Source organism: Bufo bufo, chromosome 3 (genome assembly GCF_905171765.1).
Source record: "Bufo bufo chromosome 3, aBufBuf1.1, whole genome shotgun sequence".
In the NCBI taxonomy this organism is placed as follows: Eukaryota; Metazoa; Chordata; class Amphibia; order Anura; family Bufonidae; genus Bufo; species Bufo bufo.
The window spans coordinates 650,753,160-650,775,202 of NC_053391.1; the positions used below are offsets into that span (position 1 = coordinate 650,753,160).

The 22,043-nt window shown below is 46.1% G+C and overlaps 1 protein-coding gene across 1 annotated transcript in view; it reads left to right on the top strand.

Annotated features, from left to right (window-relative positions):
• Positions 1–1,960: 1,960 nt before the first annotated feature.
• ALKBH8 (alkB homolog 8, tRNA methyltransferase) overlaps positions 1,961–22,043 on the top strand; it is a 66,299-nt gene continuing 46,216 nt past the window's right edge. The window contains exons 1-4 of the mRNA XM_040426269.1: positions 1,961–2,024; positions 6,799–6,939; positions 13,425–13,665; positions 15,208–15,330. Coding sequence (XP_040282203.1) covers positions 2,007–2,024; positions 6,799–6,939; positions 13,425–13,665; positions 15,208–15,330 — 523 coding nt within the window. The 5' untranslated portion in view covers positions 1,961–2,006. The remainder of the gene's footprint in view (positions 2,025–6,798; positions 6,940–13,424; positions 13,666–15,207; positions 15,331–22,043) is intronic.

The following is a 22,043-nucleotide window of genomic DNA, read 5'->3' on the forward strand; positions in this document are numbered from 1 at the left end:
AGGGTTGCCAGCCAGGCCAGTATTTTAGTGGCCCTGCCGGTGCCGGTAATTTTTTTCTACCTGCAATATTAATTGCCAGTTTTTTACTACAAGGACTGCTACTAATAAGCGCTTTCATTTCAGAGCGCTCTTTAGTGCAGATTTTACCTCCCCTTCCCCCACTTGCGTTAATTAAAATAAAAGCACTCACCTCCTCCATTTGCTGGCGCTGCTGACTGGAAGCTCAGGACAGGACCTGTGAGACGTCATCACGCTGGAGAGCAGGTCCTGGACTGAGCGTCCAGTCAGCAGGGAGCGTTCACCACAGCGCGAGCAAATGGAGGAGCTGCGTACTTTATTTTTTCAGAAACAGAGAAGGGGGCACTAATGCGGGGCATTATTCTTACGGGGGGAGGGGGGGACTAGTGGGGGGCATTATTCTTCCTTGGGGCACAAATGGGGGGCATTCTTCCTGGGGGCACAAATGGGGGGCATTATTCGTATGGGGAACACTAATGGGAGGCATTATTCTAACTGGGGGCACTAATGGGGGCTTTATTCTTACTGGGGGCACTAATGGGGGGCATTATTCTTCCTGGGGGCACAAATGGTTGGCATTATTCGTATGGGGAACACTTATGGGGGCATTATTCTAACTGGGGGCACTAATGGGGGCATTATTCTTACTGGGGACACTAATGGGGGGCATTATTCTAACTGGGGGGGCACTAATGGGGTTATTGTGAGGCATTAATTCTGGGGTGCACTAATGGGGGCATTACTATTACTGGGGGGCACTAATGTGGGGAGTATTAATTGTGTTAAGCCATGTCCCCACAACCACACCCCCTTTGGGGTGTGGCTAAACTTGGCCGGTAATTTTTGTTGGGAAAGGTGGCAACCCTAGGCATGCCCTATTCTTGTCCGCAATTGTGGACAAGTATAGGCATTTTCTATGGTAGCGACGGCCATGTGCGGTCTGCAAATTGTGGAACGCACATGGGCTGGTATCCGTGTTTTACGGATCCGCAGATTGTGTGAATGTAGCCTTAGATGCCCAGATTTTACCAACTGAAATGTTGGTAAGTATGACAGGTCTGACACATTGAGGAACGGCTAGCTTTGGCCTAGCAGACATTGCCTCTTTGCTTTCCAGGTCTTATTTTATATAGGGGAGTTTTATCAAAACTGGTGTAAAGTAAAACTTAGTTGCCCATAGCAACCAATCAGATTCCACCTTTCATTTTTCAGAGCGCCTTTGGAAAATGAAAGGATCAATCTGATTGGTTGCTATGGACAACTAAGGCTTCATTCACACAGTCAGTGTTTGGTCAGTGATTTCCATCAGTGATTGTGAGCCAAAGCCAGGAGTGGATCCTACACAGACATAAGGTAGAAGGGAAAGATCTGCTCCTGTTCTGTGTTTTGGACCTGCACTTGGTTTTGGCTCAAAATCACTGATGGAAATCACTGACCAAACACTGACTGTGTGAATAATAAGGGCTGAGCCAGTTTTCCTATACACCAGATTTTTTCTTGTTTTTCTGTACTTGTATATTTCATTCTCATTTTGGTTAAAATGCAGAAAAAATGAAATTCCAGAGTAGTTTTTATTATTTTTTATGCCGTACACAGATCATCACATAGAACCTTATTCATTTTCAGGTTATGGGGGTTACCAAATATGTCTATATCGGTTTAAGTTTGGGGATTTATAGTTAATAAAGTATATTTATTGTACTACAAAAATCCTAAACCTGTCGCCCTATTCTTTATTATTGTTACACTATTATTTAGTAATTTCTACAGTTACAAAACTACAATTCCCAGCATGCCCTCCTGGCAGCTGTACAGACCAAGCGCTGCAGTTTACGTATACTTGGTGACTACCCCGCCACTGCTCTCCAGTCGCCATGACAACAGCAGTCTGCAGTAATACCTACGTACAGAGCGCGGAGGCTCACGGGATAGGCAGGGCGGCCGCTGCATTCTGGGAAGTGTAGTTTTTTTGCGGCGACTTCCTGAACATGGCGGCGTCCAGTGAGGTAACGTGCATTGGTTGTGCATGCTGAGGATGTAACGTGTACGTAGTGATGTCTCCCTGTGTGTGCAGGGGACGGAATTGTGTGCCAGGGTCTTGTGGGTTGCTGGTGTTAAACTGCAGCTCGAGAGCAGAGTATGCTGGTACTTGTGGTGCAGGGGCTGTAGGTGCACAGTTGGTAACTAATGCAATTATAACAAGGAGAATGTGGACATGGAGTGAAATGTACCCTGTGCCGGATCTACATACACAGGGCCTGGCACACATCACACATACCTCCCAGCCTGCAAAGAGCCGAACTATACACTCCCACATGGCAATTATTCCCCCTTTGTGCCAGCACACATTAGTCATGCCCTCAGTGTGCCCCATTCACAGCAGCTTTGCCCACATGTGCCCTCTTCACAGTAGATGTGTTCCCTTCAAAATAGTTATGCCCACAGGTGTAAAAAAAAAACTGTAAATACTCACCTGGTTCCTCTGATAATCCCAGCGGACGGTTCCCTGCTTCACCATTACAATCAGCTGTTCTGGGACCACAGGACAGCCACTGAAATCCAGGACTGTCCCTCAGGATCCCTATGAGATCATAGTCATCGTGTCCCAATAACTGGTCTTGCCACTGTGCCCCCATAATAACAGCAAGGATTCCCATAACAGTGCCAGCCTCAGTGCCCCCATAACATAACTGACATACCACTATAACAGTGCCCCCATAACATAACAGACATACCACTATAACAGTGCCCCCATAACAGACATACCACTATAACAGTGCCAGCCTCAGTGCCCCCATAACATGACAGACATACCACTATAACAGTGCCCACATAACATAACAGACATACCACTATAACAGTGCCCCCATAACATAACAGACATACCACTATAACAGTGCCCCCATAACAGACATACCACTATAACAGTGCCCCCATAACAGACATACCACTATAACAGTGCCCCCATAACAGACATACCACTATAACAGTGCCCCCATAACAGACATACCACTATAACAGTGCCCCCATAACAGACATACCACTATAACAGTGCCCCCATAACATAACATAACATAACAGACATACCACTATAACAGTGCCCCCATAACAGACATACCACTATAACAGTGCCCCCATAACAGACATACCACTATAACAGTGCCCCCATAACAGACATACCACTATAACAGTGCCCCCATAACAGACATACCACTATAACAGTGCCCCCATAACAGACATACCACTATAACAGTGCCCCCATAACAGACATACCACTATAACAGTGCCCCCATAACAGACATACCACTATAACAGTGCCCCCATAACAGACATACCACTATAACAGTGCCAGCCTCAGTGCCCCCATAACATAACAGACATACCACTATAACAGTGCCCCCATAACAGACATACCACTATAACAGTGCCCCCATAACAGACATACCACTATAACAGTGCCCCCATAACAGACATACCACTATAACAGTGCCAGCCTCAGTGCCCCCATAACATAACAGACATACCACTATAACAGTGCCCCCATAACAGACATACCACTATAACAGTGCCCCCATAACAGACATACCACTATAACAGTGCCCCCATAACAGACATACCACTATAACAGTGCCCCCATAACAGACATACCACTATAACAGTGCCCCATAACAGACATACCACTATAACAGTGCCCCCATAACAGACATACCACTATAACAGTGCCCCCATAACAGACATACCACTATTACAGTGCCAGCCTCAGTGCCCCCATAACATAACAGACATACCACTATAACAGTGCCCCATAACAGACATACCACTATAACAGTGCCCCCATAACAGACATACCACTATAACAGTGCCCCCATAACAGACATACCACTATTACAGTGCCAGCCTCAGTGCCCCCATAACATAACAGACATACCACTATAACAGTGCCAGCCTCAGTGGCGCTGTTCGGCGGATCCACCACCAGATATTGAGGTTATTAAGGCTGGCGTCTAAAACACCGGTCTTAATAAATGACCCCCAAAATCCATAAAACTGTGGTGGGATTGTGTTTTTATTGTAATTCCACGCTATTTGGACTTTTTCCAGCTTCCCACTACATCATATGCCACAGTAAATGTTGCCATCAGAAAGTACAACTTGTCCCACAAAATGACGGGGGGAAAAAAAAAAAGGTAAAAAACAAAACAGAAAATCGCTTGGTCAGAAAGGGGTTAAAAAAACAACAACTGGACAACCCCTTTAAGGTGACACGTTACTCATTCTGCACAGTGATCGGTAGCAGACTGCGCATGCGCGGCGTGCCCTCCATTCACTGCTATGGGATTTCAGAAAACAGCCCAGCGAGCTCATTGATGACCAGAATGCAGTGTTTCCTGTGCGCTATGGAAAGGAAAGGGTTAAAACAACATACTCAGGTATCTGCACACGGTGCAGGTGAACAAACACGTAAGAGCTCTGCGAATTTCCGTGCAGATTTATGTGCGTTTCTTTCTGCACCCAAACCGCACCAAAAAAAAAAACACAATTTCTAGCAGCGGTTTTTGGTGCGGATTTGATGCAGATTTGCCGCAGATCTCCCCCTTTCCATTGAAAAGGGTGAAGTCCGCAGATAAAACCGCAAACATCATTGACGCGCTGCGGATTTGGAAATCCGCACGGCAGGTCAATTTCCGCACAGAAAAAATCAGAAAAGAGCCCATGAGATTTGTGTCCTCTCATCTCACTCACTTTGCTGGACTACGCTGTGGTTTTTCCGTACAGAAACATCTTCTGCCCCGTGGCAGGTGGTCTAACGAAGATCCGCGCGCCGTCTGCTGCAGAGTTTGGAATTTTTAACTGTTTTGGTTCCAGAGAACACAGCTTAGAGGGGGCAGTGCCCAGAAGCCCCCTGGCTGCCCCATCCATGTCTCATGTAACCAGTACAGAGCTGCTGCAGGCCTGTCCGGGACAATCACGATGGCGTCGGTCACATGACGCTGTCCGTGGTTGCGTCCTCTTTTTGGCAGGTACTGTATAGTAGCTGAAGCGGTCCATGGATGGGCAGCCGGGGGCCTTCTGACCGGCCACGAGGTGGGAGAAACGCTGCATTATGCACTTCCGGAGCATTTAGGGGAAAATGCTGGCTAACCCCTTTAGTAGCTCACCATTCGGCCTCTTTCACACGACTGTATGGCTTTTTCAGTGTTTTGCGGTCCGTTTTTCACGGATCCGTTGATCCGGTTTTTGTTTCCATTGTGTTTCCGTTTCTGTTCCTTTTTTCCGTATGGCATATACAGTAATTACATAGAAAAAATTGTGCTAGGTATAAAATTTTCAATAGATGGTTCTGCAAAAACGGAACGGATACGGAAGACATACGGATGCATTTCCGTATGTGTTCCGTTATTTTTGCGTTCCCATTTACTTGAATGGAGCCACGGAACGTGATTTGCGGGCAATAATTGGACATGTTCTATCTTTCAACGGAACAGAAAAACGGAAATCCGGAAACGGAATGCATACAGAGTACATTCCATTTCTTTTTGCGGAACCATTGAAATGAATGGTTCCGTATACAGAACGCAAAAAACGGTTGTGTGAAAAGAGGCCCTAGGGCTCATTCAGGCGGCTGTATGCTGTCTGCAAAAATGCAGATATTTTTTTTTGTATGTCAGGTCTGCAAAAAACGGATTGTATTCCATAGACTTCAATGGGGCCACGTCCTGATTTTCACTGACAGGTATAGGACATGTTTTATTTGGTTTGCAGGGCCGTGAAACCTAAGAAAAGGGCCCCATAGAAGTGAATGGGTCTGCAGATGCGGGAAGCAACATAAGGCCACCTGAATGAGGCCTTACTGGTAGACTGTTGTAAGGGGGCGCTCTGCGATCAGCTGTTGGGGCTCCCATGTACTGGTTCTGCAGGTAAATTGAAGATACCTATAGCCGGCCATAAATGTCTATCGCCCATGCGATCATTCAGTTTACAGCTTTGTGCTCTGACTCCCCCATGTACATGCATGTTATCTCAGTGGGAAGGAGATAAACAGCGCTCAAATGCCTCATACACCGCTTATCTCTACAAGGAAAGGATTGGACATGTAACAATCCATCCATTTTCCCCCCTAGCGGCCTGCGGACTGTGTGGCGTGGCTCGTAGACTCCAGTAAGACCAGAGAGTGCCTGCCGCTGTGTGAACCTGTAATAACCTCCGCTTCCACCTTCGTGCCGACACCATATACCAGCGTGTACTGGCGCAACAGACGGTAGCCGTATTTTTGTGAAGTCGTGGTTTCAGGGCCGCTAAACGCATACAGTTGTGGACATCGCAAATGTAACATGACCCAAGGAGCATATTATGTAGTAGTATAGCAGGGATTGGCAACCTTCTGCACTCCAGCTGCCGTGAAACTACAACTCCCAGCATGTAAACATACTTGTCTGTTCCTCTATCTCCCATAGAAGTGAATGAAGCATTCTGGGGGTTGTAGTTTCAGAACAGCTGGAGTGCGGAGGTTGCTGATCTCTGTACTACAGTATTATGAATGGTTGTATACTGCCACCATGTGGCAGCGGATGGTAATTTTTTTAATATCTAGAATTACTGCTGTTCCTAAATCTGGTAATAGACATTAGAGTTTAGTTGGCAGATTCTCCCTTTTGATTGGATGTGACTAACTGGTGAAGCAACGTGATCTGTTGCTGTGTGAGTCGCAGTCCGCACAAGGATTGATCTAGTGCACGTTGTGGTTGTATTAACGCTCCTCTTTGCTGTCTTATTCCGTAGTCTATAGAAGAGCGGATGCCGGAGCGTGACACGAGAGCCAGGCTGACCAAAGAGCAGAAGAAGCTGATGAAGAAAGAAGCGAAGGCAAAGAACATTCTGCTGCGGCACGAAGGCATAGAGACCGTGTCACGACCATCAAAGGTGGCTGAGGGGCCCTGTCCATAGTATTGCTGTGTGCTTAGAGGGACATTTTGTATTCATTCCCCTGTAAATGATACAGGGAGGCTAGTCCTGAGCTGGAACGCCCTAGTAAATATGGAAAAAAGAAAAAAAGAAATGAACAGGCACAACCACCTTCTGGGGTGTAAACCAACAGTTTAATTCAATAATAAAATTGATAATAAAATCAGTAGTAAAATCAATATCGTCGGTGTGAAGTGGCAACAGTAATGTAGCAGCCCGGATAATATCTGCAACGATGATAGCAGCAAACCATACACAGTGACAAATAAATGACAGCAAATATGTCCAGTATTAGCAACAATGTACCGCAGTCCATATAGATATGGATAATATCCAAAAAAAAGGGGGGGGGGGGAATATATGAACGTTCTCTTTAGATGAATTGCAGGAAGTCCCACTCTTAGATGTATGGGGTTATACTACAGCGATCCTCATCAGAAATCTGGTGGACAGCCCAATATGTGTAGATAGTGATATTGATCACTAAGAGCTCTTACCGCTTACTTTCCTCTGGCGTGTTTTGTGAATAGTCTTGGCAGAGAACTGCCTGCTCACGTGTATATTCGGACACGATCCATCCCGCGCTTCCTGGATCGTGTCCGAATATACACGTGAGTAGGCCGTTCTCTGCCCCCCTTTTTTTGGATATTATCCATATCTATATGGACTGCGGTACATTGTTGCTAATACTGGACATATTTGCTGTTAATCTATTTGTCACTGCGTATGGTTTGCTGCTATCACCCTTGCAGATATTGTCCGGGCTGCTACATTACTGTTGCCACTTCACACTGACGATATTGATTTTACTATTGATTTTATTATCGATTTTATTATTGAATTAAACTGTTGGTTTACACCCCAGAAGGTGGTTGGGCCTGTTCATTTCTTTTTTCTTTATTACTCACTTTTACTGGTGACCCGCTGAACAGTGCACCCACCGCTATCTACCCGTCTAGGTGTTGAGCCTTCCATTGTTTGCCCTAGTAAATATGCCCGTTTGGTTGATATTAGGGATGAAAGCCCAGGGCCAGCAACACTGCAGCAGGGTGTTTCTCCGAGCAACCAGGAGGATGACCGCTGCCGGAAGGATGGAAAAAGGAGTGCAGCAAAGGTCAGACAGATGCTGGTGGTAGGGGACTCTATTATTAGGAGGACAGACAGGGTCATCTGTCGCCAAGACTGTGAATGCCGAACAGTGTGTTGTCTTCTGGGTGCTCAGGTTCGGCATATTGCGGATCGAGTCATGGTACACATTGGCACCAATGACATAGTCAGGGAGATGGAAGGTCCTTAATTTTTTTTTTAGGGAACTAGGAGAGAAGCTCAAGTCCAGGACCTCCAAGGTAGTGTTTTCAGAAATACTACCAGTGCCATGAGCGTCACCAGAGAGACAACGGGATATTTGGGAATTAAATAATTGGCTCACAACCTGGTGCAGGAAGTTCATAGAGAACTAGGCCAACTTCTCTGTCGGTTACAGGCTCTACAGTAGGGACGGGCTGCACCATAATGGGGAGGGTGCAACTGCCCTGGGGGAGAAAATGGTTAGAGGGCTGGAGGAGCTTTTAAACTAGGATCTGGGGGGAGGGTGGGAGGTCATACTAATAAGGGGGTAGATAGTGTAGATAGAGAGTGGGATATAGAAGGAGACAGTGGGGATTTAGTGGGGGCTGGGGTTAGTCAGGAAAGTAGGGAGAAAACTGGGCAGAACTATACACCGATGAAAAATAGAGCCGCTGGTAACAAGAACAAACATCAGCCAAGGTAACCCCAAAATCCCGGATAATCACTTTACAGGTAATAGTAAATTGAAATGTATTTTCACAAATGCCATTCTAGCTAGCAAAATGGGGGAGCTGGAGGCTATGGTACTAGAAGAACACATAGATGTCGTTGGTGTGGCTGAGACATGGTTGGACTCTTCACATGACTGGGCTGTTAATATTGAGGGTTTTACACTATTTAAGAAAGACCGGGTCAATAGAAAAGGAGGTGGCGTGTGCCTGTATGTGAGGAGTGATCTAAAGACAAGTGTGAAAGAGGCAATTGTGGGTGAGGATGTGGAAACCTTATGGGTGGAAGTTCAAAGGGATATTGTCACGGATGTTGTAGGGGAGAACACCAAAGGACAACAAGAAGGAAGGGAAAAGACACTAGGCCTCACCGCTAGGGAAGGAAAAGGGTCACCACCACCTATAAAACCCTGCTCCTGGCCCTAACTCCTATCTGTATGGGCACCTCTCGATGGTAGAGATGCCCATACACAGGAACCTAGAAAACCCTGGTGGCCCTCAGTTGCCCTAATAGTAATGACCGGGCAGAGACAACCCGCTCCTTCCCTGGTGAAGGAACCAGCATCTCGCTGAGGCCTAGTAAACAACAAAGGTGGGGGGGAATACAAAACACAACAAGTGCAACACTTAACCTCTGAGGCTGATGGAGGATGGACGAACAGGACTTCACCACGAACCACACTCCAGCTCTTCCATAAAACCAAATGAAGCTATCCAGAGCAAGGAGTGATGGGTAAAGTCAGACTAAATGGGGGGAGGTGAAGGTCACATGATCCACACCTGAACAGGGGGTGTGGACATACCAGCAACACACAGACAAAGTGAAACCAAAAGAGGCTGTCAGATAACTAGTGTGCAGATATTCTTTCAGACCTTCTCAAACCTGTCACCGGCGTGACAGATATAAACACTGAAAAAATAATACTTGGTGTAATCTATAGACCCCCTAACATCTCAGAAGAGATAGAAACACAACTGTATAACCAAATAGAGCAGGCGGCACAGGCTGGTACAATGGTCATAATGGGAGATTTCAACTTTCCAGACATTGACTGGGGTCATGGTTCTGCCTCAACTGCAAAGCGGAGAAGATTCCTCAACTTGCTGCAGGACCCCTTTATGGGCCAGTTTGTAGAAGCTCCCACTAGGGGCGATGCTCTGTTGGATCTGGTAATAATGATGCAGAGCTTGTTGGAAATGTTACTGTTCGAGAAACACTAGGTAATAGTGACCACAATATAATTATATTCCCCCTGAACTATAAGAAGCAAACTCTGTCCGGCAGAGCAAAGACACTGAATTTTAAAAAGGCTAATTTCCCTGGGTTGAGGGCAGCATTTCAGGGCATAGACTGGGAACAGCTACTCACATAATAATACTGAGGATACATGGGAGAGCTTCAAATCCACATTGAGTAATTGCACTAATTTTTTTTATCCCTTTAGGTAACAAGTATAAACGACTAAAATTAAACCCCCCATGGCTTTTATAGTTACTGTAAAAAGGGCAATAAAAGACAAAAAAAAAGGGCATTTAAAAAATACAAATCTGAGGGGTCAGCTGTAGCGTTTAAAGATTACAAAAGGTTTAAAAAAATCTGTAAAAAGGGGATAAAATTAGCAAAAATACAAAACGAAGAGCAGGTAGCAAAAGAGAGCAAAACAAATCCCAGAAAATTCTTTAAATATATAAATGATAAAAAAAAACACGCTCTGAGCAGGTAGGTCCCCTAAATAATGGTAAAGGGGGGATAGTCACTGAAAATAAGGAAAAGGCAGAGTTACTAAATGTTTTTTTTTTTTAGCTCTGTATATACAAAAGAAGAGAAAGGAGCTGATATCTGTGGTGCTGGGGCTGTTAGTACATCCCGTAATATACTCAATTGGCTAACTGTAGACATAGTCCAAGAGAAGGTAAATGTGAACAAGGCTCCGAGTCCAGATGGACTACACCCAAGAGTGCTTAAAGAGCTCTGTTTAGTCATTGCTGTGCCCCTGTTTATAATTTTTAAAGGTTCTCTAGGTACTGGTACAGTGCCAAGTGATTGGCGCAAGGCAAACGTGGTGCCGATATAAAAAAAAGGATTTAGGTCCTCCACAGGTAATTATAGACCAGTTGTGGGAACAATGTTTGAAGGACCCTTAAGGCACCATATACAGGAATATGTGACTATAAATAATATTATAAGTGATAACCAGCATGGGTTTACCAAGGACAGAAGTTGTCAGACTAACGTGATTTGTTTTCATGAGGAGGTGAGTAGTATCCTGGACAGAGGGGCGGCTGTGGATGAAGTGTTTCTGGATTTTGCAAAGGCTTTTGACACTGTCCCTCATAAATGTTTAATAGGTAAAGTATGGCCATTTCTATTTTTGCAGATGACACTAAGCTGTGTAGTACTGTACAGTCTATGGAAGATGTCCATGTACTACAGGGTGACTTGAACACTCTTGAGTGATTGGGCATCAACTTGGCAAATGAGGTTCAATGTGGATAAATGTAAAGTTATGCATCTTGGTAGTAATAATCTCCATGCATCATATGTCCTAGGTGATGTAACACTTATAGAGAAGGATTTGGGTGTCCTTGTAGATGGTAGATTAAATTACAGCACACAATGTCAATCAGCTGCTTCTAAGGTCACCAGGATATTGTCATGCATTAAACGAGACATGGACTCGTGGGGCAGGGATGTAATATTACCACTTTACAAAGCGTTGGTGCGGCCTCATCTGGAATATGCAGTTCAGTTCTGGGCACCAGTCCATAGAAAGGACGCTCTGCAGCTGGAAAAAGTACAGAGGAGAGCGACTAAACTGATAAGGGGCATGGAGGGTCTTAGTTATGGAGAAAGATTAAAATAATTGCATTTATTTAGTCTTCAGACGAGACATCTAAGGGGGGACATGATTAACCTATACAAATATATAAATGGGCCATACAAAAAATACAGTGAAAAACTGTTCCATGTAAAATGCCCTCAAAAGACAAGGGGGCACTGCCTCCGACTGGAGAAGAAAAAGTTCAGTCTCCGGAAGCGTCAAAGCTTCTTTACTGTAAGAACGGTGAATCTGTGGAATAGACTTCCTCAAGACGTGGTCACAGCAGAAACAGTGGACAGATTTAAAAAGGGTTTAGATGAATTCTTAAAAGAAAAGGACATTAATACTTATGAAAATGTGTAGAAATCTGAGTCTTACTTCCTTCTGGGATTCGCGTCCCCATCTATCCCTTGGTTGAACTTGATGGACTTGTGTCTTTTTTCAACCGTATTAACTATATAACTATATAAGCCTCACATTATACAGAAATGAACGGGGTGCATCTCAGCCTTACATTTGGCGCATACACTCCCGGCGTATAAGTCGGACGTATGCATGAAGCTCCACAGTGCCCTGCTTCCGTGTGCTGCCATACCTTAATTTCAGCTCTATAGGAAAGGGAAAGTGCAGCAGACTTTGCTTTTCTATGCAATGGGCTATTATATACCGTGCAGTGTACCTTTTTTTTATTTTTTAAATGGGATCAAACAGGAGACGTTTGCTACGGTATGCCTATACAGAGTATATGGGAGAGCCTTCTTCAGAGGTATACATTAGAAATGTTGCACAGGCCTAGCATAGACAATAGTCAGCCATAGACCATAAATGGATGAAGTTTATTCTCCTGCACCAACCACTGAACGACTAACACATATAGAGGAGATTTATCAAATAGGTTTTCCAAATGTTTTTTTTTTTACTAATGACCTATTCTGTGGACAGGTCATCAGTATCGGATTGGTGGGCATCCGACACCTGGGGCCCCGGCCAATCAACTGTTTGTGAAGGCACCGGTGCTCGCAGTAGTGCCGCATCCTTCTCACAGCTATCCCTACACCAAGTGACATCACACACATCGGTCACATGACCTAGGAGCAGCTCCGCTCTATTGAAGTGAATGGGCCTGAGCGAGATACCAAGCACAGGCGCTATACAATGTATTGAGCTTAGAGAAGGCTGCGGCGCTGCTGCAAGGGCCGATGCCTTCTCAAACAGCTGATCGGTGGGGGTCCTGGGTGTTGGACCCCCACCAATCAGATGACCTATCCAGAAGATATCTGGTCTGGACATGAATCTGGTCTGGAGTTTTTCCACCTTGAAAAAATAAAAAACGCCATAGAAACCTCTCTCAGCGTGCACCAAAAATGCAGGTGCAAAAATGTACGGTAGAAAAATGCCACTAAACCTATATGTTAACCCAAACTTATACACACCTCAGCTTCTGTAGAACCTCTTAATACTTCCCTCCTCTGCTGTAGAACCTCATATCACACACCTCAGCTGCCACAGAACATCATACTACACACCTCAGCTGCCACAGAACATCATACTACACACCTCAGCTGCCACAGAACATCATACTACACACCTCAGCTGCTGCAGAACCTCCTATCACACGCCTCATCTGCTGCAGAACATCATAATATACAGCCTAATAGGATTTATGGAAAGGGGCTGACATGTAGCCATCTTTATTTGGTACAATATGGCGCTCATCTTCCTCCTCGCTCTTTGTTAGAAACATATTAAGTGGCCTTTGGAGACATAGTGGCGATATAAATAAAACGGACACTTGGGGTTTACAGGCCTCTCTCCTTTTCTTCAGAGCTTGGTAGTTGCCAATGGAGGTCTGGGGAACGGAGTGAGCAGACAACAGCTCATTGATGTCCTGAAGCCCCATGGACTGGTGGAGTCACTGGTGATGCCCCCGAACAAGCCCTACTCCTTTGTCACCTATGCGTCCCCTGAGGCAGCCATCAGTGCTTACTCGGCAATCAGTGGACAAGACATCCCATCTGTGGACGTGGAGCAGAAGATCACTCTGTACCTGAGTTTTGTGGATAAAGGTATGGATTTCTTAATGTCTGTTCTTCTATAGGAGTCATTCATGTTACCTATGACTGCGGAACGGGGTATGGGATGAGAGGAGACCTCCTGCTGCCATGTTCCAGGAAAACTGGACAATTATATTGCTGCTGTAGGTCAGTGCGGTCTGTGAATGAATGGTTGGAATTACCCACCACACAATAGACTCCTGATATACAGTTAGTATATGAGCAGCTGTGAGAGCTGGGCGCATATGGTCCGATCTAAGTTATATATATTTTTTTTAAAGGCAGCAACACTATTGTTATAATAAAAAAAAGTATACTGACGGTCTCAACCCCTTCTGTTCCCTCGCCACTGCCTCGTCCTCCTTACAGTGCTTTGTTTTCCTGCCTGTTGTGCAGGAAGTGCTTGTCTGCTGCAGCCAATCATTGGCCCCAGTTGTTTTGTGCCATATACTGCTGAGGGCAGTTATGTGCAGTATATGGACACATCATCACTACAGCCAAATGTGTAGCAGCAGCAGTAAGGGGAAGAGGAGTGTTGGCGCTGGAATAGAAAGGTTTGGGGACAGTGATAATAATTTTTCTGTATTCTAATAGCATGCCTGCCTTCTTTAAGAGCTTGGACAACCTCTAACAAAACAAGAAATGTCAATGCAAAAAACAAAGTTAGACTACCACCTCCAAACAATGTGAAAAAGGGGTTCAGGTGCACGCTACCCAGGAGAGGCAAGTCGGATAGTGTAGGTCCCATCTGTTGGAAGCCACCTTGTCGCTAGTAGATGGGCCTGACACAATTTTGATCAAAAATGTGCTTAAAAAGCTTCAAATTTTCATGTAGTAAGTATAGCAGTAATGCAATTCAGATGTATCCATGTTTCCAGTGTTTGCATGTGTCTTTGAGCATGGCAGTGTGCTGCTACTTGTAGTCCTTGTTTGTTTTTACAAAACAAAAAAAACATTATGGTCTCCAAAGCTTAAATTGGTATGACCTACCATACGACCATGTGTGGAGGTGGTGGTACAGCATGAAAGCATTTTTGTTCACTATTGGTGGCAAAGGCTTCAAAGGGGTATTTTCTTCTGGGACACTGATGGCATATCGATACACAATCAATGTCACATAGCTATGAGTCCCACCTCTGGGACCCGTTTTTATCTCCAGAATGGGGCACCCTATTTTTTGGAAGTCCCATAGCAGTGAATGGAGAGAAAGTCGGGCATGCATGGTGTGCTCTTCTTTAGTTCGGGACCCACACCTATCTGACATTGATGGCATATCCTAGTGATATCCCATCAAGGTCCCCTTTAAATAGTGCTTATTCATATCCCTGGGTTCTCTGTGTAATGCAGGTAGGACGGGTCCTTCAAGAGAGAGATGCTCTTTGTAACTGATCTCCACTCTGTCTAAGAGATGAGGGTCCTGAACAGGAGACCTCCCTCCATCCTATTAACTCAGAATTTTTTACTAAGGTATACAGTATATAAATGTGTAATATAGCTTTTATAGGTTTGTATTGTGGACCATAACTTATTATGTTCTTTTGCTCTTATTCTCAGTTGAAGTAAAAGAGACGTCCTCTCCGGCGCTGCCCCCCGGCCTACTAATCGTAGAAAACATTGTTTCTCCAGAAGAAGAACTTGTACTTTTGGAAAATATTAATTGGGAGACAGATAATTCCAGTAAGTATTATATGAGGTGCAGCACTTATATCACAGGAGGCAGCGCTTACCTCATGCAAACAAGAATTGCCACAGTTTTCTATGTAAAGACGCTTTCTAATGGCTTTTAGCTGGTTGCTACTAGAAATCGTCAGCAAGCTTGTTGAGAACTTGTTCTCAACAAGCTTCTCGTATAATGTAGTGGGACAAGTAGTTTTTCAAATCGGCAAAACACACTCTGTGCTGACATTGAGCCAACAACGTGGGAGATTTCAGCTCTGAAGCCTCCAGAAGTGTGAACGGAGCTGTTGACTATAATACAGGCTGTAACTCAGGGTCAGTGCAAAATGTAATATGTTTAGGAAGTGATTTGATTTTAAAGGAACACTATAATAAACAGCCTGTACATGGCATAGGGCTTAAAGAGGACTTTTCACTGGTTCTGACGTTACATTATAAGTACCTGGCACTGTAGGGCATTTTGAGGAGATGTCCTTGTGCTTTTTTTCCCTATGGGCTTCTCCCTTTCCCCGTTGTGCCCCCTTTCTGATTTCGTGCTAATCCTTACCATCGGTACAGGGAGGAGGAGACGGCTGTGTTTCTCATGGGGCGTCCCCTTCTCCCTGGTTGTGAGCTGTCCAATCGCAGCGGATTTTGTCACAGCTCTGTAACTTCCTGCCGATCTGCTGAGTCTTTAGCTGGTGGTCAGCTAAGAAGTGGGGCTAAATTATCATTTTGTGTAATGCAGACAGGTTGGGGAGGCTTCTGTTGTAGCCAGCTGTCTTACAGCCAGACCCAGGCCAGTGAGGTGGAGGAACACGGCTGATTTCCTGGGACAGGGAGATTTCTTTATATATCCCTCAATTTTAGGCGTAATATGAGACAAATAGGACCAAAGGAAAGGATGAAGTGCTGGGATATTTTTTTTATTTTATGACATTTTTTGTGTTTAATATTCCTGTAGTTAGGTAATGTCTATGGATAAAGTTTGAATTGGTGAATAAATAAGAATTAACACTGTGTTTTTTAACTAATACATTTCTCGCTTGTATCATTGGGGGACACAGGAGACCATGGGTAGAGCTGCTGCTGCCACTAGGAGGCGACACTAGGCAAAATAAGTGTTAGCTCCTCCCCTGCTTTGCAGGGCGTCTTCTTTTGTTATTTTTCCTTTTTTTCCCCTTTAGGTACGGGAAACAGAGAGACGCCCGGCCTCTCTATTTACCCGGGGATGAAGGTTGGTGTCTGTTCCCCTCACCGCCCGACCTCCCCCAAGAAGGCAAAAGTGAACCAGGGCGGCCCTGCTCCTCTGCATCCCACCAACCATGGGGTCACCTGCATTTCTGAAGCCCCCCCCCTCCACTCCAGCCTAACTACCACCTCGGTGCTAGTGGCTGAAGAGGTGACCCTACTGGTACCCCTGGGGTGGAGGGTGGGGTGAACAGAAGAGGATGAAGATGGGGTGAGTATTGTGAACACAGGTTGAGTATAACCCCCTCCATCCACCTCCTCCCCAATCTCTCAACCCCACCTCACCACTCTATTCCTCTCCACCCCTCCATTCCTCGGCCAAGTGCTGTTTACCTACTGCATTCTTTCCCGGCCCGTGTTCTCTCCTTGTGCCCTCCACCCCCTTCTTCTGGGGCCTACTGGTACCATTTCCCAGCGGTCACATCCCCTCCTGGGGCGACCGCTGCATCCAGCTACCGGGCGTCGAGTACCCCCGTCCCAGGTCTCCTCGATCTGGGGTTGGGAATCCCACGGCCATTCTTCCCGGCCTTCTGTTTCAGCCGGAAGTCTTTCCGGTCGGCGCGCGGCTACACGAGTCCCCGGCTTTGCGGCCTACTAGGCCAAAACTTCCATCTTGGAGTTTGGTGGGCGGGGACTGTTCCCCAGGCGCGAAATGTTCGCAACCAGACACCCCCCTTCTCCAGGAGCCTGCTGAGCTTCGCCCCCGGCTTCTCTTTAAAAAAAAACTAAGAAACCCTTACTTGCCTGCCACCTTACTGAGGCTGGCTTCCCTATTACATGGCTGTGTAGTTTAAAATTAACCCCTTCTTGCCTTCAGTTGGGGCTTGGGGTGTCAGTTGTCGAATACACGACTATATGTTTATATTAAAATAAATGAATAATAAGTTACCCTGGCACTATCAAGAGTGTGGTGTCTGTTGCAAAATTAACCCCCTCTAAGGTGGGTGCGCTCCCCCTCATGCGATTACTGCCGCACTTCCCTGCAACAAGTCCACTGGATGTTTTTCATGCAACCCCCCTTCCACGGACAAGCACTGGCGCTGTACATCCTGTCGCGTTCTCCCTTCCTTAAGTGGAGTAGTTGCACTACCACTGGTTGCTGTACATCCGTACATCCATATTCTCCTCCTCTGATAGATGGAGTAATGGCACTCCCAATGTATACCGTGCGTCCCGTCATATGACCTTCCATCCATAGACGGACTAATTGCACTACCCACGTAAACCGTGCATCCTGCCGAGGAGGGTGGAGTAATTACCACTGGATGCCTCACACTCTGTAGCATTGCCCCCTCTCTCTTAGGTGTCGTAAATGCACGACCACTGCATACTGTACAGCCTGTTGCATTGCCCCCCTCCATAGGTGGTGTAATCGCACTACCACTCCATACTGTTCAGCTGGTCGCATTAACCCCCTTCATAGGTGGAGTAATCGCACGACCCCTGGATACGGCACAGCCGCTCGCATTACCCCTTCCATAGTGGAGTAATCTCTCTATCACTGGCAAGTATATCCTGCGTTACCTACTCCCACAGGTTCAGTATTCACATGAACGGTTGAAGTAATTGCACCACCATTGGATACTATGTTTACTACGCCACAGCACCAGATACTATAATTCCTATCATATTCTTCCTCTTCCACGGGGGCTGTATTCCAAGAGACGGTACCTACTATTACCCGGTCCTCCCCCACAAGTGGAATACGGGCACAACCACCGGACACTGCAGCTACTACCGCAAAATCCCCTTCATTCTTGGTTGTTGGTTTTGAGTGCCGACATGACAGTCCCTGTCCTCCCAGAGTGTATCCCCACAACACCGCTTTAAGTCCCGGTGGGACTCCACTCTACATGGTTCGTCATGATACTTGACACCTTCTTATGTGGTGTATCTGCCCTGGAAGAGAATTCGGTGGTTACTACTAAGCGAATTCAGTATTACACTGCCTCTGAATACTGTTTCCACGTCTAGCTCTCCTCATTTTCAGGTGGCGTATTTAGGCTAGCGCTCCATTACATGGCTACTACTGTCTTCCGCAGGTGGAGTATTTACGCTAGCACTGGAGATCGTAGCTACTACTGTAGGGCCTCCTTCCCAGGTGGCGTGTCTATCCTGACTTGGCTTTTGTGGCTACTATGCCTATAGCCTCCTTCTCAGGTGGAGTATTTACGCTAGTGCTACATATCATGGCTACTACTGTATGGCCTTCTCAGGTATTTGGCTAGCCCTTGTTTCGGTGGTTACTTTCTGTATGGACTTCTTCTCAGGGGAAGAATTTGTGTTAGCACTTCATGCCATAGCTCCTACTGAACAGTCTCCCCCTTGGGTGGAGTATTTGCGTTAGTACTACTGTCATGGTACCTCCCATGTCAGTGGTTAGAAGATCTGAGAGACTTGCTGCACGTGAGGTTAACTGACAGTCTCTCGATTGTCAGTGTTGTTGTTTGGTAATGACCACACCCCTTGTCAGGTGCAGCTTGTGCTCATTACTGCATTCCCTATTTAGTTTTGTCTCACACTTCATACCATGCGGTTGATATTCTCTACTTGGATTTGGAAGAGTTGGTGTGGACCTTTCCTGTGTTCCTTCTCCTTCATTTTCTTTAAGATAAATTGTTCTGCTCTTTGTATTTGGTTGTTCCCTTGTGCTTGTTGTTACTAGGCCTCAGGGAGACGCTGGTTCATTCACCTGGAGCATTTCAGGGCTCCTAGGGTTTAGGTTACGGCGTATGTATTTTCCCACCTTCAGGGTCTATATATGCTGATAGGAGTCAGGGCCAGGTTTAGGGGTTTCCTAGGAGGTGACTAGGCCTTGAGGCCTAGTTCTTTGTCTTTCCCCCTTCTGTTGTTATTCTGGTGTCCCTCCCTTCCCCTTTATTCATGACAACCACATACCATGGCTCCTACTGTATGGTCTCCTCATCAGGTGGAGTATGGTGCTATCACTGTATACTATGGCTTCTACAGTATGACCTCCTCCTCAGGTGGAGTATTGCGCCAGCACTAGTTTCTGTGGCTACTCCTGTCTGGCCCCATTCTCAGGTGGAGAATTTGCCTTAGCCCTAAGTGCCTTGTCTACCACTGTGTGGTTCCCTTCTCAGGCTAGGGGCTTACGTACTCCCTGCAAGCCATGGTGGCACCCGCGTTACTTTCCTCCTCACTCCTTGCATTTGCACTGGTTATGGTTCTGTGGTTTCTACCACATTGCCTTCTGTTCCGTTCCCTGTTTTGGCATTGGCTCTGTATGCGATAGCTTCTACCGCTTCTCTCCTTCTATAGGTGGAACCCTCACACTGGTCTTAAGTGTGGTGGTTGTGTCTACATTCCCTCTCAGGTGGATCTCCGGCTCATTTTACGCGACCAATGGATACCATTGCACCTATAGGGTGGGGTCTTTATGCTGTCGCTTGCAGTTTTAGCTGATTCGTCCACTCATTCCCGATTACATGGTCATCTGCAGTACTTCCATTCTCTGACCATGTATTTGCATTAGTATGCTATGCTATAGCTGATGAGCCATTGACTTCTGGTGCGCATTATTGCAGGGTTCTCCCTGGTTGGCATAACCCCATAGTTTCTATGACATTGGTCTACCACATGGTTCTCATTTCAAGTGACACCATCAACACTGCTTCTTTTAAGAGATGAGTAATAGGGTTGAGATGTCCTTATGTAGGGGAGACACCTATTCAGAGCACATACTGTGCATCGGCTGCTTTTCCCCCCTCACCGGACAGGAATATGGTGCTGTCACATGTTATCAATGCTAATAGATGTTTCGTTGCTGGAACGCAAAACCCTTTCTACATTATGCCCCTCCGCAAGACGACTGATTGCGCTCTCCCCAGATTATGTTTCTGTCTACATGGCCAGTATCCATACTCCTGAGGTTGGATTCTTACTGCTCTGGAACGCCTGCACTATTTTTTCTTATATGTCCAGATTTTCTCTGATGTTTTTGTGACGTCGGACATAGTCATCACATGCTCTCCTGGAGAAGTATTTCTCCTTTCTCGGACCAATCTGTGCATTCCGCTGATGACCGCATTGTCCCCTTCAGGCAGAGTCGCTACACGGCGACAGTGGATGGTCTCTGACGAATCTACACACCTCCGATATTTTTGTTCTTCAGCCTGCAGTTGGGTCTGCCTCACGACAAGCCTCTACGGCTCTGGGGCATCGGTCTTCCACAGTACCTGCTCCTTAGGGGCTTTTCCTTTTTAAGCAGAGATGTATGCTGTGATCTTTACCTTTTGGATCGGCTACCATGAGTGTATTCCGGCGAGTGTATGTGCTCTCTTATGTATTGTAGCCTGCTCTCTTTTAAGAGTGCGGTTGCTCAGTTTCCTCAGGCTGTCTAATGCCAGTCGTATGGTCCTGGTTCCAGCATCACAGTCTTCCTTTTGTCTAGTGGTGGACGTTGCTTTGGCTGCACTCTTCCGCCGCAGTGCTCTCTGCTGCACGGCTGGGATGCTATTAATCCCCAGGGACACAGTCTTTTCCTCTCAGACTACTCCCCATTTGTCTATGGTTATTCATTTTCTACCTCTGATTGGTTCCCGTTGTGGCTTTTTGTCCCCCTTGGCCATCCCTTATCTCTGTTCTTGATGAGGGATCATATTCCATACTTTTTAGTCTCTTCTCGTGCTGGATTCTTTACAAGGGAGTGGCTACTCACTGTTTTCTTCAAATTGACCCATAGGGGTCTCCTCACGTACCTGGGAGATCCCTACAGGACTAGTCCTCTGCCAGTTGCCCAGTAATTCCTTTGAATTTTCCCAGTTTTTCCTGGGTTAAAGTATTCCATCCTGATACTTACACATTTGGTAAGGTCGTGTCTGGGTTTTCCTGTTGCTCCTTCGCCAGGTCTCGTGCTTACCCGGATTCTACAGACTAATTTCTGTTGAGTAGACACCTCTCTGTTTTCCATGGGGCCTATTGCCATGCAAGACATCCTGGGTTTCCAGTCCAGGTCCCCACAGCAATTCTGTGGTCCTCGTTATCCAGAAGTACCTTCCGCACATCATCTTCAGTCGTCAGACATGCTTATCCTTCTTGTGGATATTATGTGCTGCTATCCACATCTTCCGAAGCCTCTCGAGCCCTTGGGCTTTATTTAACTGGGTTTTCCTCTTTTTGCGCCGTGCGTTCTTCCTGGTTCATGCTCTTCCTGTCCTCTTCAGGGTTCCTGAGCATCCTTTCTCCACATTTCTGTGCGGGGCCTTATGACGTCCTTAGATTTGTTCTAGTCTTCTAATCCCTCCTCATGGTACTGCTTTGGAACACCCCATGGTCTCCTGTGTCCCCCAATGATACGAGCGAGAAAATAGGATTTTTTGTGCTTACCTGTAAAATCCTTTTCTCGCTGAGTTCATTGGGGGACACAGCACCCACCCAGTAAGTAGATTGCTGGTTCTTTTTGGTGGGTCCCACCTGTTCTTGGTTCTGACCCATCTCCAGCTCTTTCATACATTTGGTCT